Raw genomic sequence first — 18614 nt, forward strand, 5'->3', positions numbered from 1 at the left:
AACCTCAAACTCCTGGGCTCAAGTGATCCTCCTGCCTCAGCCTCCTGAGTAGCTGGGACTACAGGCATGCGCCACCATGCCCGGCTAATTTTTTCTATATATTTTTAGTTGTCCAATTAATTTCTTTCTAATTTTAGTAGAGACGGGGTCTCGCTCTTGCTCAGGCTGGTCTCGAACTCCTGAGCTCAAACAATCCGCCCTCCTCGGCCTCCCAGAGAGCTAGGATTACAGGCGTGAGCCACTGCACCCGGCCCAATTAAAAGTATTTTTAAATTATTCTTGTAACTTACTCTTTGTCCTGTGAGTTATTTGGAGTTACACCATTTGTTTCCAAATAATTGGGGATTTCTAGCTATCTTTCTGTTACTGATTTCTATTTTAACTCTGTTATTGTCAGAGAACATGCTTTGTATGATTTTACTTTTAAAAATTTGTCAGGATTTATTATCCAGAATATAGATTATCTTGGTGCATGTTCCATGTGCAGTTGAAAAGAATGTACATTCTGTTGCTATTGGGCGGAGTGTTCTTTAGATGTCAGTTAAATCAATTTGGGTGATAGTGTTGCTTAGATATTTTATAACCCTAATGATTTTATGTCTTGTTCTGTCTGCTACTGAAAGAGAGGGGTATTGAAGTTACCAAGTATAATTGTGGATTTATCTATTTTTCCTTTTAGTTCTAGTACAGTTTTTTGATTCATGTATTTTGAAGCCTGTTTGGTGTGTACATATTTAATATTCTTATGTCTTCCTTGTGAACTCAACCTTTTATCTTTGTATAATGCCCTATCAATCCCTGTTGACATTTTTTGTTCTGAAGTCAGCTCTGTGGTAAGATAGGCACTCCAGCTTTCTTTTGATTAATATTTACATGATATATCTTTTTGCATCCTTTTACATTTAACGTATCTATATCTTTATATTTGAAATGGATTTCTTATAGATCATATTTTCATCAAATTTCGTAATCTGTCTTTTAATTGGTGTAAGTGATTTGTACTTAACGTAATTAGTGATATGATTGGATTTGGGCCTAATAATTTACTATTAGTTTTCTGTGGATGATGGCATTTTTATTTTATTAATCTGCTTCCCCTTTCCTGCCTTTTTCCAGATTGTTTGAAGGTTTATCTATCAGCTTTTCTACTTTCTCTCTTCATTTTGGGGGTAGGGGATGATTGTTTTGTTTTAGTGATTGCTATAAGAATTATGATATATATGTGTAACCTTTTACAATCTATTTAGAATTAATGTTTGATCTTCTTCAAATGAAATGTAGAAACCTTAAAGCTGTTCAAGCACTGTTACTCTTCCTCATCAAACTTTGTTATAGCGTTTATTACATATGCTTCTAAAGAAAATGCCACCTGACAATGTTAAACTTTTGCTTGAAAAGTCACACATTTTAAAGAGCTTAGGAGGAGAAAAATAGTCCTATTTACTCTTTCTTCTTTCTACTCTTCCTTCATTCCTGAAATTACAAGTTTCCCTCTGATGTTATTTTCTTTTAGTCTGAAGAACTTCCTTTAGCATTTTTTTTGGAGCAGTTCTGCTGGCAGTCAATTGTCTTATATATCTTTCATGTGAGGGTATTTTCACTGGAGAAAATAGTTATGAATTGAGAGTTCTTTATTTCAGTACTTTACTCTTGTTCTGCAACTATCTTCTGGCCTCCATGGATTCTGATGAGAAATCTGCAGTCATTTAAATTGTTCACTTATATATGATGTATCATTTTTCTGTAACTGCTTTTAAGATGTTTTTGTTTAATCTTTAGTTTCCAAAAGTTTGATTGTGATGTGCCTAGGCATGGTTTAGTTTGAAATTATTCTGTTTGTGGTTCACTAAGCTTCTTGAATCTGTAAATTTATGTTTGGAAAGTTTTCAGCTATTAATTTTTTCTTCTTCTTCACCAATCTTTCTTCGCTTTCTGCAATTCCAGTAACACTAAAGTTGCATATCTTAACGTTATCCCACAGGTCCTGGGAGCTCTGTTTCTTTCCTGTCCCCCTTCCCGGTCTTTTTTGTTTTTCTCTTCCAATTGGGGATTTTTGTTTATTTGTCTTCACGTTCACAGACACTTCACTGTCATCTATGTTCTGTTATTAAGTCCTTCCAGTGAATTTTCTATCTCAGATAATGTAATTTTTAGTTTTACAATTTGTTTGATTGTTACTTATAGTTTGTTTTTCTCCTGAGAACTTATATCTTTCCATTCATTTTAAGCATGTTTACCTTTACTTTTAAAGTCTTTTTCTGATAATTCTGACATCAGGAATATCTTGGGGTTGGCATCTGATTATCTTTTTCCCTCAAGGATTGATCATATTTTCTTGGTTTTTTTAAATGTCAAATAAGTTTTAACCGTATACTGGAAATTGTAAATGTTATATTTGTATAGGCTCCGGATCTATTATAATAGTCTGGAGAGTGTTGATTTTATTTCAGATGTTATTGTTTTAGCAGGCAGTCATCTCAGTTTTGTTAAGACTGTTCTGTCTCAGTTTTTGTGGATGGTATTTCTAATCTCAGTTTCAAGTTTTCAAAGACTTGCTTGCAGCTTTGTGTTTGTCCTGCATACACACCACATACAGGTTAGTCTAAGATTCAGGCAGTGGTTTATATCTTAGTTCCATTTTCAAAGCTCCTGCTATTTTGCTTTGGGTCTGTCCTTAGCATGTGCAACGTGGAGTTAAGCCTTGCACTTGTGTCGATTTATACAGGGAATTAGGGATCCTCTTCTCCACCGTGCTCCTTTCTTGGATTTCCTCCTCGATCTCCAGTCCACAATGGCCCTTTTCCCAGTTCCTCTAGTCAGGCAGTGAGAGTTTCTCAGTTTTAACTGCTCATGCTACCTTTATAATTGCAGCTTCCTAAGGGGCCCAACCCTCAGAGCAGAACTGTGGTAAGAAGAGAAATAAATAATAAAGGGATTCTTTTGGTATTCTTTGGACAACTAAAACCTCTTTCCTGATTCTTCCAGCCAAAAAGAGGAAGTTTGTATAGGATTTGTAGCTGCTGGCTCTGCTACTGCTGCCGACTCCATGACTGGAGGTCCAAGTTATGACTCCCTTCCACAATCTGCCTGCCTATTTTACTTTTCATTCTTCAAGTAGCTATTAATTTAATGTTGTGTTTTTAGTTGTAATCAATGGGGTTGATTGCCCATATTGGATGTATTTCCTCTTGGCCTGAACTGACAAACTAATAAACTTTTGACTAATTTCTATATTCAGTTTAACAGAAAAGTTTTGCTGAATAAGGTATAAAAATAACTTATATGATTCTTTTTAGATTATTTCATCAACTGTACCTTTTTATTATTAGTTGATTTCCTATGAAGGCAAAAACAATTATACCTAGAATGCAAGGTATGTTGTTGGGTATAATATAAAACTGAGGTTCTACTATTTTATTCTACACTAATTGTTAAGATTTTTAGTACTTGAATGATCATTGTTTAATTTCTTTGGTGGAGTTTATTTTAAAAGTCAGGGTTTTTTTTTTTTTTTACAAAATATTTATTCTGATAAAGTATGTTTTCTATATGATTTTTTTTAATTGAGAGGATATTGAACAATTGCAGTTGCTATTTTCACTGTACTTTTAAACCCAGATTTTTCACTATATTTATTTTTTTTAGGGGAAAAAAGTTGGTATTGGAACACAAAAAACAAGTAAGTATTTTGATACCTTTAACTGCGTTTGGTTTGCTTTTGGAAAAAAGAACAAATCATATAAAGATCTTCTAAAGTCATGTAAACAGCACTTTAAATGATTTATTCAGGGGTTTCTTGGTTTTTAGAACATGGACCCCATGACAGTCTAGTGAAGCCTATGGACCCTCATCTTCAGAATAATGTTTTTAAAAACATTTGTTTAAAAGTCATTGGATTGGCAGGAAAATAATTACATTAAAATTCAGTTATCAGAGTAGTTTTTAATTATAAAATAGTGATATACTTGCTGCTTATTACACATTAAAAACAAGTTCTAGTAGTGATTCTAATTGCAACTGTCATTTTGAATTGATAAGCATAAATGATGCTTTCAGATATGTGTAATAACTAATAATGATATGAAAATATCTGTTGCTTCCATTGGTATCAAAGTAACAGGTACTGCTAATACTACTGTGATTTGTTGCTTACACTTACAATCGGAGGAAATGTTACATTTCAATTAGAAGTTAGTGAAAATAAAAGTGCAATTTTTTCCTGTTCCAATTTATGATCCTCTTGAATCCTATTCATTTGAGGGCTCCATTCAGTTTAAGAATCTCAGAATAAAGGCAGAGCTTCTCTTATTTTTGGAAATGGGGTGATAACGGAGAATACCTCACCTAAGACTTACGGGTTTGAAATGGATACATAGTTGTTTTTTAGTTTGGGGGGTTTTTGCCAGAGTGGTTTTATTTGTTAAAAAAAAAAAAGTCCTGGATTTGCAAGTATCTAATATGTTTTCTATGTTCTCAAGCAGGAAGACTGAAAAAGCCTTTTGTAAAGGTGGAAGATATGAGCCAGTAAGTATCTAAGTCCAATACTGCTAATTTAAGTACAGTATTAAAGGAGAAAATCTTCTAACAAATTAAGCTAGCTCCATTAATACCATTAGGTTCCTTTATGTTAGATTTATATTATACTAATTTTCATGTAGGACTAGTTACAGAATGTAGCATTAATTCATTTGTGCTCAAGGACCGAATTTACTTTCAGTATGTTGAAGATATCTCATTGAAATATCTGGTTGAGAATAGTCAGACCTTTTTTTAGTATTCAAATAATCATTCTCTGGCTAAAGGGAGTACCAGACAATTTAGAACTACTACTTAAAGATTGCTCCTACCTTTGTGAAAAAGAAATTAGATTCTATTTAGAAATACAAAATCTGAATATAACATCTAACATGGTAGATTTCCAAAACTCACTCTGCAGTTTTGTAGGATAATCTTAATGAAGGCTACAGATATAAATAAATTAGTTTGGTGTGGGAGAATTAGATTACTTTATTTTCCAGTTACTCCTTTAGACATGCGTGGTTAATTCTCTTGGGTGCTCACCCTGAGATGATAAAGGTGTATTGAAAGTTTTTTATGAAATGTGTTACTGTGAAGAAAAAATGCAATTCAAAATGAGGCCTGATGAAGAAACCAATAAAAGATACATCATGTTCATGGATTGGAAGACTTCATATAGTTAAGATGTCAATACTATCCTGAGCAATCTACAGGTTGATTGCAACCCTTATCAAAATCCCAATTTTTTTGCCAAAATAGAAAAATTCATCCAGAAATCATGGAATTTCAAAGGTTACTGAATACCCAAAGTAATCTTTAAAAAGAACAACAAAATCGGAGTCTCACAGTTATTTGAAAACTAACTACAAAGCTACAGGAATCAGAACAATTTGGTATTGGCATAAAGACAGATATACAGACCAATGGAATAGGCTAGAGAGCCCGGAAATAAACCATTATATGTATGGTTAAGTGATTTTTAACAAGGGTATAAAGATCATTCAGTGGGGAAAGGACAGTCTTTTCAACAAATGATATTCACAAAACTAGATATCCACATGCAAAAGAATGACGTTGGACTCTTACTGTACATCATATACAAAAATTAACTCAAAATGGATCAGAGACATAAAACTCCTGGAAGAAAACACAGGGGGAAAGCTTCATGACATTGGATTTGGCATTGGTTTCTTGTATATCGTACCAAAAGCACAGGCAACAAAAGATAAAAAATTAATTGGACTATATCAAAATTATATTAGGTTATTAAGTATCAAATGTCTGATTTCCTTAAGTGTACTAAGTTTGACAGTTGGTGTCTCTGATGTACCACTTTGACACTTCTTGTTTTATGTTTATTGTGAAGTTACATCCTCAATCTTTCAAATACATGTTTTGGCTTGCGATTATCTCAGATTTTTTTTAGAGCAATTTTTGTGAAATCCTGGATTAGTCAAAAATTTACGTTGTATTTTCTCTTTTTTTAAAATTCATGTTATTTTCGAATGAGTTCTGTCATGGAACCAATGCAGCACTGATAGCTCAAAGTATCAATGAAGTATTTGGAAAGGATGTGACTAATGAGTGCATAGTATGTCGATGGTTTGAGAAGTTTTGTTCTGATTTTAATCTTGAAAATGAGCCACGTGGGTGACCTGAAACCAAGGTGGAATAATGATGAGCTGAAAGCTCTGGTGGAAGCAAATCCATCCGAACCTACATGTGAATTAGCAGCAAGGTTTGACATTACTATTCCAACAATATTGGACCATTTGAAACAAACTGGCAAGGTAAAGAAGCTGGATAGATGGGTTCTGCATGAATTAAAAAGCCTCAGAGGAGAAATTGTCTCGAAGCTTGCCTTTCTTTGCTGTCACGACATAAAGGCAAACCATTTCTACAACGTATTGTTACATGTGATGAAAAATGGATTCTTTTTGACAATCACAAGAATTTGGCACAGTGGTTGGATAAAGATGATGTGCCGAAATACAGTCCAAAACCCAGTATTTATCCAAAAAAGCTAAATGGTGTTTGTTTGGTGGTCCAGCACTGGTATTATCCACCACAGCTTCATGAAACCTGGTCAATTACCGTGGATATCTACTGCAACCAGTTGGACGGAATGATGAGGGTGCTTGTGATTAAGCAGCCAAGATTGGTTAATAGAACCAATCCTCTTGCAAGATGCTTAATTACATGTCACACAAACAGTGCTGCTCAGACTACAGAGGCTGGACTTGGAAACTCTGTCATCCACCATATTCACCAGACCTTGTACCAGCTGACCACTTCTTGCAAGGAAAAATACTCAATTCTCAACAAACTGTGGAAAAGGGCTTTCTTTAACGATTTCATCACCACTCCCTCTCCAGGCTTCTTCACTACTGGCATAAGCAAGCTACCGTTAAGATGGCAAAACTGTGCTGATAGTTTAGGTATATACTTTGATTAAGTGTACTGCTGCTTGTTTGAGATACAATAAATTACACTTTTGATTCGAAATAGGACATTTTATATTTAATGACTTATTAAATTTCTGTGCTTCAAGGGATGCAGTACAGTAAAAAGGGATTAAACAACCTGATTAAAAAAATGGGCAAATCACTGAATAGACATTTCTCCAAAGATGAAGTACAAACAGCCAAATGCATATGAAAAGATGTTCAACATCACTAATCATTGGAGAATTGCAAATCTACACCACAATGAGATACCACTTCACTTTCATTAGGATGACTACTATCAAGAAAAAAACCATAATACCCAAAAGGTAGAAACAACCCAAGTCCATCAGCAGATGAATGGATAAACCAAATGTGGGGGATATGTATACGTGCACACATATACTCTCTTTCAATGGAATATTCAACCTGAAAAAAGAATGAAATTCTGACATGTGCTTTAACATGGATGAACCTTGATGACATCGTGTTAAGTGAAATAAGAGAAAAAATGCTGCATGATTCCACTTAAATGAAGCACCTACAATAGTCAAATTCATAAGAACAGGAAGTAGAATAGTGGTTGCAAGGGACTAGGGGGAAAGGAGGTATGGGGAGTTAACCATTTGGTGGGTACAGAGTTTTGGTTTTTGCAAGATGAAGAGAGTCCTGGAAGATAGATGCTGGTGGTGATGGTTCCAAAGCACTGTGAATACTTAATGCAGTTGGATTGTACACTTAAAATGGTTAAGATAGCAAATTTTTCATGTTATATTTTGCCACAATTTAGATACTGTTTTTAAATGTTAAAATTTAGGCCTAGAAATTGGTTTTTTGAAGGGAAGCCTGATTCCTATTGCTTATTTCATATTCCAGCTGAATTATACGATTTTGAAATGTAAAACTTTAAAACTTGTTTTCTTTCATCATAGAGAATCTCATGTATTTGTCTTTTTATTCTTTTAGACTTTATAGGCCATTTTATCTTCAGCCGACCAGTATGCCTTTTATAAATTATTCTATTCAGAAGCCTTGCAGCCCATTTGATGTAGATAAGCCATCTAGCATCCAAAGACAAACTCAGGTTAAACTAAGGTTGGTTTGAATCTTTATTTTTAGAAGTAATGTTATTTAGAATATCATCTCAAGTAATTTTTCTTTTTAAACAAACATTTGTAAATAGTTCATTTTAGGCTATGATGGTGGTTTGTGTTTCTAATTATTCTGGTTACTTTTGCCCTGTATATTTTTAATCCCTCTGTGCTAAATTTGAAGTCTGAATCTGTTTTAAGTGTCATATGTAGACAGATTTGGGAGTCAGGGGCATAAAATATTTGCAAATAATGAAAATGTGTTATTTCTCTTGGGTGATCTAAAATATTCTCCAGAATATTCATTATATTCTTTGCTTAATTTCTTAAAATGAAATGTGATGAAAAATATTTGCTGATACAAATCTTGGTGCAAATTATGGCAGATTCTGTATATGATGGGTCAGGACAATAACTTTTAAAAATTATTCCTTAGGTTCAGCAATTCTTTTACTATGTATTTCTATCATCAGAATCCAAACAGATGGTGATAAATGTGGTGGAACCCCAATCCAGCTCCAGTTGAAAGAGAAGAAAAAAAAGGGATATTGTGAATGTTGCTTGCAGAAATACGAAGATCTCGAAACTGTAAATGTGATTTTATATTTAAAGGATTGATGTCTCTAAAACGCTAATATTTACCATTTAAATTTTAGCTTATTCTTCTGATAGTGGTTTACAACCTAATAATTTTAAGTAGTGTATTTTTCTTTTTGATAGAAATACCTTAAATTTTAAGACCTCAAAGGGGGAAATGAATATTTATAAATCATTTTTATTCATTCAACAAATATTTATTGAGCACCTACTGTGTACTGATCACTACAGTGGGTGTACAGAATTGAACAAATTTCCTACCCTTGTGAAGGTTACATTCTGGGGAATGGTAGTACAGGTGGAGATAGGTCACAGGATAATAGAATAATCAGGTTGGGTATGGTGGCTCACATCTATAATCTCAGTACTTTGGGAGGCTGAAATGAGTGGATCACTTGAGGCCAGGAGTTCAAGACCAGCCTGGAAAACATAGGGAGACCCCATCTCTACAAAAAATAGAAAAATTAGCCCAGGAGGCTTAGGTAGGAGGATCACTTGAGTCCAGGAGTTTGAGGTACAGTGAGCTATGACGACACCACTTCCCTCATGTCTGGGCAACAGAGTGGGACCCTGTCTCCAAAAAAAATAAAATTCTGTCTTCAGACTCTAAATTGAAGTTTGATTGTTTTATAACTTAAAATTAGTGTTTTGTATGTTGTTTCATTTCTGTTAATAAAGAAGAAAAATATGATTAGTTTAAGATTGCTTTTAATTGGAAGCTAGAGTTAGCTCAGAAATATTTCCCCTTCCCAAAAATCATTTTGAACACTAAAATTACAGATCGGTCCTGAAATTTTACTTTTCATTGTACCAATAGAATGATCTAGAATGGCTGCTTTCATTAATATTAGTTTGTGATCCTAATTTGATGCTCAGAAAATGTTGAGGCTAAAAAACAAAAACATTGGCCACTGATTGCCACAAAGAAGGAAAATTAGTAAAAGTAGATGTTGGGATGGAAATTTAAGATCATATTTTTAGGTTTTCATTTACATTTTTCTTAGTTACTGAAAATAAAGAAAATATTCTTTTGTTTTTTGAATCTTTGAGTACTGGAGGTAAGGCAACAAACAAGGCAGACATTCCCTACCTTTATGCATGTATAGTCTGGCAGAGAAGATAGATATAAAGTATGTATTTGCAAGTGTGATGAGTGTCACAAAAGTGAAGAATAAAGGGCAATAGTGATAAAAAATGAGGTTGCTTAACCTAGTATGATGGTCATAGAAGGCCCAACTGAGAAAGTGACTATTAATCAAGACCTAAAGGATGAGTAAAACAACTAAATAGAGGTAGAGGGGAACTATACAATAGTTGGGGATTTTTTTCCTTCCCAGAACATGAATAATGTATATTTATGACATAGCTCATTCTTTTTAGTTCCATTATAAACATACATTAGTACTTGACATTCCTCACTGAAAAATGAAAGACTATAAAAACCACAGTAGTTTTACTGGTTTCTCAGAAGTTATTTTTATTTTACTTCTTAACATCCTTTGAAGTCTAATAAAGAGTATTTTCATTTGAGACCAGCCTGGGCAAGATAAGTGAAACCCTGTCTCCACAAAAAATTTTAAAATAAGCCAGGCGTGGTAGAGCACACCTACAGTCCTAGCTACTCAGGAGGCTGAGGCAGGAGGATCTCCTGACCCCAGGCGCTTGAGGCTGCAGTAAGCTATGATCAAACCACTGCACTATATATTTTACTGTGTATTTCTATTACCAGAATTCAAACAGATGGTGATAAATGTGGTGCAACCCCAATCCAACTCCAGTTGAAAGAGAAGGAAAAAAAGGGATATCGTGAATGTTGCTTGCAGAAATATGAAGATCTCGAAACTGTAAATGTGATTTTATATTTAAAGGATTGATGTTTCCAAAACTCTAATATTTAAGAGCAGAACAAGACCCTGTCTCAAAAAAAAAAAGTATTTTCTTTAGAGTAGTTATTGCAGACCTAATTTTGGGGACATGAAAATGTTAGTTAAACCTGAACAAAATGGCATCTGTTTTTAAAATACAATTTTTTATGACATAAGCTTTTTTATTTTGTTTTAGCACCTTCTAAGTGAGCAACACAGAAACTTTGCACAGAGTAACCAGTATGAAGTTGTTGATGACATTGTATCTAAGTTAGTTTTTGACTTTATGGAATATGAAAGGGACACACCTAAAAAAAAGAGGTAATTTTTCAGCCTAATTTCAAATTCTACTAGAATATTAAACTCAAAATAAATCCAAAGTTTGCCTGTTCTTAGAAGGAATATATATTTTTAGGATGTAAATATGGTTAAGAACTAATAACTTCTTCTTTCCTCTTTTCTCACTATCAAAAGTGCTTACCTTAGATTACTTTTAGTCTTCTCCTGTCTTGATACTATAGTTTAGAAGGAGTTGGCAGACTTTTTCTGTAAAGAGCCAGTTAGTTAATATTTTAGGTTTTGTGAGCCATAAGCTCTCTGTTGCAACTACTCAGCTTTGCTATTGTACAGTGGGTGTGGCTGTGTTCCAATGAACTGTATTTAGAAAAATAGACAAGACTAGATTTTTTTGTCCACAGGCTGTATAGTTTGTCAACCTCTGGTCTAGAACCATATCATCTACTCAGACTAAAAAGGTTTACACAACTTTTAGTTAATCTTAAGAAGTTTTAAGAAACCTTCCTACACTTGCCTTTATTAAATTTTCTTTATACTTTCACTAAATATTTCTGCCTAAACCTTACTAGCTGAGAATATTTACTAAAGGTACTGAAAGGACTTTTGAGTGTGAATACAATGCTGTATAATAACTGCACATCGGCAGAAATTGTCCCGATTAGATTATTCTCATAAATCTAAAATTCAAAGAAATGTTTTCATGTGGATATACCGTAGAGTTGGTGGTAACTCAATAGGTTATTCAGTCATTATTTTTAGACTAATCTTAAGGCATGAGGCAGATTAGATGTGATACTAAGGTGTATACCTTCTGAAAATTAACTAGAAAGTTTTTTGACTCTTACCTAGGTAGAACATTTCTTAAATCCTGTATTTCTGTAACATTCAGAATGGTTTCGTGGCTGATTTAATAAAATGGCATTTGAAGAGGAGGCATATTTCCAACTATTAAAGCTGTGCGGGCTACTATAAGAATTTATAACTCGCTAAAATCCCAGTCTGCAGCAAAATTCTGAACTAGTAATTATATTTATTAGCTGGTTATTCCTTAATTATCTTATTTTTATCTGTGCTATTTTTACCTCTGTGGGCAAGTCTCCTAAACAACTCTGGACTTAAGAGAGCCATGTTGGACAACATCTTTTATCACCCATTTATTCAGAGGGAATCATAAGTAAAGGTATGAAGAAAATAAATATGAGAGGAACCATTCTGGTTAAAGGGAAAGGCAAAATTATATATTTCTCAGACTTACAGGGTCTGTGACATGTATAACATAAAACGTAATTGGTGAGCTGTTAATATTCATAGATTTGTATATAATTTGAGATTGTATAATACAAACTGGCATCTCAAGGATATCAGGGTACTCCATGAAGAATTTAGGTCAAATATGCATGTGAAACTTAAGGATTACTATTTTGTCACCTTTAAAAGTATAAAGATACTAAATTCTAGCTTACTTTGATATTAAATATTTTATCCTTGAATACAAGTAAGAAATAAGTGTGTATTTCTGCCTTAGGTTTCCCAATAAATAAATACTCATTCTTCACATGCTAAGTAAAATGAAGAGTAAGGTGTGCATTAGTGTAAATCAAAGAACAAAAGTTAATGAAATTTTTCAGGATAATGAAAACAAAATTAGTGGAGGGCCCCAATCCCTTTACTATCATCTTCCTTTGCTTTACTTGATTAAACTAGTTTTAAACACCAAATTCAGGATATTGGTTATCTCTGGGAGGGAAGAAAAGAATGTGGATGAGAAGAGAGGTACACTGGAGTTTTCAGCTATATCTGTAAAATTTTACTACTTTAAAAACATCTAAAGTAAATTTCACAAAATGTTAAGATTCCTGTATTTCTAAGTTAAATAGGTTTCTTAAAGAGTTTAAAAGATGTTTTTACTAATTTAATAATCTAACTAAGCAATTTGTTTTGATAGCAATTATTTTAATTTTTTTTCCTATAAAGAGTAAAATACAGTGTTGGATCATTTTTTCCCATTTCTGCAAATGTCCTGAGAAAGACTGAACCAAAAGGAAAACTAGAATTGCAATATATTTCTCAGAAGGACTTCAGGGAAAATACTGTACAGGTGATGGAGCAGAATTTTCTGTGTAAAGAGATCCGGGATCCTGGACAAAAGCTTATGTTTATTTCAGATTCCATCCCCTACCCTTTAAATGAACTGAGAGGAGCAAATGAGAAAACAGCGAATAAATGTTCCATGTTAGATCCAGTTGAAAGTGACATAAAACAGAATTTTACACAGCTACCTTCATATAAAAATAAACAGGAATGGAATCTTGACATTTCGGAACATAAATTAATTGTAAATGAAAATGACTTGGAAGAACTAAGAGTAGATGCCTGTCCTTATAGTCGACAGACATCTATACATGTTCCTAATTTCAACATGGATAATAGTGCATCGCAACTAAACCAACAGTCAGATACTATGCTTTTTCCAGCAAAGGATCTGAAGGGAAAGGACCTTCATTCAATATTTGGTCATGATTCTGGTCTGATAACAAACAGTTCACAAGAACACCTAACAATTCAGGCAAAGACTCCATCCCATAGTCCTCCTGAGGAACCCAATGAATGTGACATCAAGAATATGGATAGTTTACCTTCTGGTAAAATCCATCGAAAAGTCAAAATATTATTAGGACGAAATAAAAAAGAAAATCTGGAACCAAATACTGAATTAGATAAGAAAAGAACTGAATTTCTTATTACACAAGAAGAAAACAGAATTTGTAGTTCACCAGTACAGTCTTTACTGGACTTGTTTCAGACTAGTGAAGAGAAATCAGAATTTTTGGGTTTTACAAGCTACACCGAAAACAGTAGTATATGCAATGTTTTAGATATTTGGGAAGAAGAAAGTTCAAATAATCTATTGTCAATGCTTTTCTCTTCCCCTTCGACTTCTACATTTACTGGCTTTTAGACCTTAATGTATGCTTTTAAGAAGTGACGAGGATGATATTCTTGAAATTTTTATAAAGATGTATAAAAATTCTTAGGATTTTTTTGCCAACTTTGTTTACAGAACCAAATGTAAATATTAACAATAAAGGTAATGTTTGCAATTTTCTACAGAATTGAGTATTATACAAAACTTACAGAATAAACGTGTGACTTGTCTTATTTTACATACTATGTTCATAATTGTCCAGAGAATTATAATATTCTTTGCTTTATGTCACTGAAAACCAATTTCAAGTGAAATTTTGAAATAGCAATAATTTAGCGCTTTAAATTTGGATATTCTAGTTATGTACCGTCATTTTACAATAGATTCCCATGTTAACACAACATTATTGCCCTTAAAAACCTAAGTTTCAAACAGAAAGGAAAAATGTGTTAATTTCTATATTTGAATTCTGGAAGTCATTACCAGAAACATTGTCACTTGAGGGTGACCCATTTTGGACCATTTTAGTATTTTATCCCTGAAGTTAGATTACCTGTAGGGATAGCTAGAAGCCATGAAGGGAAAACTTAACCAGACTACCAAATGGAATATAATTTTTCTGCTATTCTTAATTATTTTTAATTATTTGCCTTTGTAAATAACTGAGAATAATTTCATTCAAAAATTGACTCTTTACCCCCTAATTTGCTATTGCAGGATGAAAGAGGAAGGATGGCATTAAACTGTAGATATAGTTTGGAATATATATGAGGAATTGCCTTGATCTGGCTCTTGTAGATACAATAATTTGGAGAAGGGAAAATTCAAATGTAAGAAAAATGTCAACTTGCATCTGTGGACATAAGGCATTTGCCTTTGAATATATTCTTATAGGAGTAAGGTATTTACAACCAATGACATTTTTTCACAGTAAAAAATTGGTGCCATTTAATATTGCATAAATACATTTTCACTAAAAATTACCTTTGGTTACCAGTCTTAATTTTTTGAAATCATATATAGCTCTCAATATAGGATTGTTCATATCCTTTCATGTATGTATTATTTTGACCATGTGGACAATGTCAATGAGAAATTCTGGCTTTTTAACAGCTCTATTGTTCATACCAGTACCTTAAGTAGGATCAATTGAAAGAGTCTTAACAGTGCATATATGCAAACCGTGTTTCCATTGTAAACTACTATTGTACTACTTTTTGTCACAAAAAAGGCATGTGTGTGTATGAGAATCTGTGTCAAGTTTTGTAGACAGCCTTCTAAAAATCTAATGAAACTTGGAAAATTATTTGTAGAAGGCTTTTTTCCCCTTTAGTTATTATCTACATTCCCCCAGGTTTTTCAAATAATTAAAAGGTATCAACCTCAAACAGTCTTTACAGTTTGCTGTGGTACTCTTTGCCCCACAATTGTTTGGCATCATTTTGCTTTCGTTTTATTTAATGAGAAAAAAAGACTCAATCCGAATCCTCCAGTAGTTAAAGTTGTTAAACTTTATTTTGACACCATTTTTGAACTATTATTTTGAACACTGGGCTTTTAAAAAATGCTTAGATTTCAGTTTATTTGGGCAATTCTACAAATTTTAGCAGGACCACCACATAGAGTTTTATACAGGTTGTGCTCTGCAGATGGGCACCCAGCCAAGAAGATGATGCATTGAGCCTGTATCCTCCTAGAGGTAGAAGTACTTTTTCCTAATTTTTGTCAAGGGACATTTGAGGTGTTTACCCAGAGGGTGCCTTTTTGTTTTTGTTTTTAAATTCTCTAACAGTATGAATTTTGGTTTGGTTCCCAGATTTGCTTACAAAAGGACACTTAATCTTTAGTGTAGCAAGGTATCTTCAAAAATAGGAATCTTCAAAGATTCCTCAGCAAGGTACTCTTGGTTTGCTTGATAGAAAGCGACATGCTTTGCCAAAAGAGTCCAGACGAATAACAAGAAATCCCCAGCAAGCAAAGGATAAGCAGAATTCTGTGATACCAAAAGCACTGAAGTTGAGAAAGGTGTTAGGAAAGAAAAAAAAAACAGGCACCCTGATTAAATTTCAGCTAAGGGCAGCAGATAGTAACACATTCAAAGTTGGCTCTGTTTTTCTAAGGGTAGCTATTAATGGAAATAGCAACAGGGAAGACAATGTGATTTTGTGACTCAAAAATGAAAGGAATGTTTATTTTTCCAAGATGACAAATACGCAATTGTAGCAAAAAGTGTATTTTACACAAATCAGTATAATCTCTTAAATGTTTTTGAAGCCAGTGACTTCTTTGCATGGATCGTTTAATATGTCTAATATTTAAAATAATTTATGGAACCATATATATAGATGTTTCTAATTCTAATGTTTGTAATTTGTAGAGAACCCAAATGAATGTAAAAACAAAATGTACTTACCTTTAAAAGAGGGATAGAAAAGAAAGGACTTTAGGTGTAAGACTTTTACCTAAAACCACTGAACTTGAATCCTTATTTATGCAAATGTAGGATTACTATATGTTATTATATGAGAATTTGGAGGTTTTTTTTAAGCACTTTGTCGCCAGGATGGATGTATAGTTAATACTACTCTGCTATCTAAAAGATTTATTAAAATAATTGATAAATATTACTCATTTAAATGTTGTCAATCTCTATAGATGTAGTTTTGATCGTGAGACCAAAGATAGTTTTATGTTCCACTTTTCAATCAGAAATCATTCCAATGCTGTTTCATTAATAAAGTCAAATGTGAGAATTATCGGCCCCCTCCTATAGTAGATGGGAAGATTCTTAAGCATAATTATGTAAACTAGGCCTGTTGCAGTGGCTCACACCTGTAATCCTAGTGCTCTGGGAGGCTGAGGCAGGAGGATCACTTGAGCTCAGGGGTTTGAGACCAGCTTGAGCAAGAGTGAGACCCTGTTTCTATTAAAAATAGAAAAAAATTAGCTGGGCATGGTAGTGCGCCTGTAGTCCTAGCTACTCAGGAGGCTGAGGCAAGAGGATCGCTTGAGCCTAGGAATTTGAGGTTGATATGAGCTAGGCTGATGCCACGGCACTCTAGCCCAGGCAACAGAGTGAGGCTCTGTTTAGTTTACATTATTATTTATTATTATTGAGACACTCACTGGGCTACCTGTATCTTAAGCCATGAGATTGCCAAGTAAAAAGATGTCAACCGGGTCATGTGCAGTGTCATGCCTGTTATCCTAGCAGTCTGGGAGGCCAAGGCGGGTGGATAGTTTGAGCTCAGGAGTTCGAGACCAGTCTGAGCAAGAGTGAGACCCCGTCTCTACTAAAAATAGAAAGAAATTGATCGGACAACTAAAAATATATAGAAAAAATTAGCCGGGCATGGCAGCATATGCCTGTAGTCCCAGCTACTCGGGAGGCTGAGGCAGAAGGATTGCTTGAGCCCAGGAGTTTGAGGTTGCTATGAGCTAGGCTAAAGCTACGGCAGTCTAGCCCGGGCAACAATGAGACTGTCTAAAAAAAAAAAAGATGTGAAACGATGCCAGTCACAGAGTAGGTTGTTCAAAAGATATTAATTGGGCCCAAATTACCTTAGATAACAGCCACTGTGGACTTCTCTGTATCAAAGTCTGCGGTATGACAAATATCGTCCATGAGCCATGTGCTGTGATTACATTATTTGTTATAGTGGAGGGATCAGGGACTAGGGAGGAGGAATGGCATAATACAAGGTTGCAGTGAGCTAGGCTGACGCTACGGCACTCTAGCCTGGGCAAAAGAGTGAGACAGTCTCAAAAAAAAAAAGATGTGAAATGATGCCAGTCACACAGTAGGTTGTTCAGAAGATATTAATTGGGCCCAAATTACCTTAGATAACAGCCACTGTGGACTTCTCTGTATCAAAGTCTGCGGTATAACAAATATTGTCCATGAGCCATGTGCTGTGATTACATTATTTGTTACAGTGGAGGGGTCGGAGACTAGGGAGGAGGAATGGCGTAATACAAAGACAAGCCAAATGAAAAGGCAGTTTAGCCTTTATTTAGCTATATTATTTATAGGTAATGTTTAATGGTGTTACACAAATAGTATGGCATCATGATTTCACAAATTCCAACCAAGAAGTTATCCTTTCTGTATAGAGAAGCAGCATTATACCCATCTGTTCACCTGTGCACACTGGCAGTTGTGCACAACTTAGGTTAAAAAGCAGAACTTAGGCCCTTGCAAACAAGCTTTTTACCATTAATTATCAGCATTAATTTTATGGGCATTATTTGAGGAATGTAGCCTTCTTAAAATCCCCTTCCAAATTGTGTGTGTGTGTATACGAAGACCTCAATTAAAGAGGAAAAATAATTTGTCAGCAAAAGTAATATTCTGCAAGAAAAGTATGCCAATTTTGAACATTGTAGAAAATAGCATGTAATAAATAATAAGACTTGAATAATAAGAAACCATGAACCAGATTAAAACACAGAGATAGCCATACCTACCAAAGAATGTCACCAATTCCTTCGGAGGAAAGTTAAAATTATCAAAGTCCCTGGATGTTATTTGTAATTTATTTTACTTGGTCATGCTTAAATGTAGAGTAAGTTGTATTTAGCTTTTGTACTATAGCATAAATTCAGTTGACTTCAATACTTCTGACTTCCTCAAATCTCAAGTTAAATGCTTAAATGATCATTGGGAATAGGTAAGTATATGTGTGTGTTGTATGATATACATATGCTACTCTATTAAATAAAATTTAAATGCACATATACATAAAAAATTTTAAGCCCATACAATATTTAAATGTCTTATTTTACTAATGATATCAATACCTTTTTGCTCTCAACAAAAATACGCTATTTAAATATTTTACATGACTGGGCACAGTGGCTCACACCTGTAATCCCG

General features: G+C 33.9%; 1 protein-coding gene across 1 annotated transcript in view; it reads left to right on the top strand.

Annotated features, from left to right (window-relative positions):
* DBF4 (DBF4 zinc finger) overlaps nt 1-13771 on the top strand; it is a 29023-nt gene extending 15252 nt beyond the window's left edge. The window contains exons 7-12 of the mRNA XM_012643501.1: nt 3646-3679; nt 4479-4524; nt 7929-8057; nt 8527-8641; nt 10712-10836; nt 12787-13771. Of these exons, the coding sequence (XP_012498955.1) occupies nt 3646-3679; nt 4479-4524; nt 7929-8057; nt 8527-8641; nt 10712-10836; nt 12787-13771 (1434 nt within the window). The remainder of the gene's footprint in view (nt 1-3645; nt 3680-4478; nt 4525-7928; nt 8058-8526; nt 8642-10711; nt 10837-12786) is intronic.
* The last annotated feature ends 4843 nt before the right edge of the window (nt 13772-18614 follow it).

This window comes from Propithecus coquereli, unplaced genomic scaffold (genome assembly GCF_000956105.1).
Source record: "Propithecus coquereli isolate 6110/MARCELLA unplaced genomic scaffold, Pcoq_1.0 Scaffold199, whole genome shotgun sequence".
Taxonomy (NCBI): domain Eukaryota; kingdom Metazoa; phylum Chordata; class Mammalia; order Primates; family Indriidae; genus Propithecus; species Propithecus coquereli.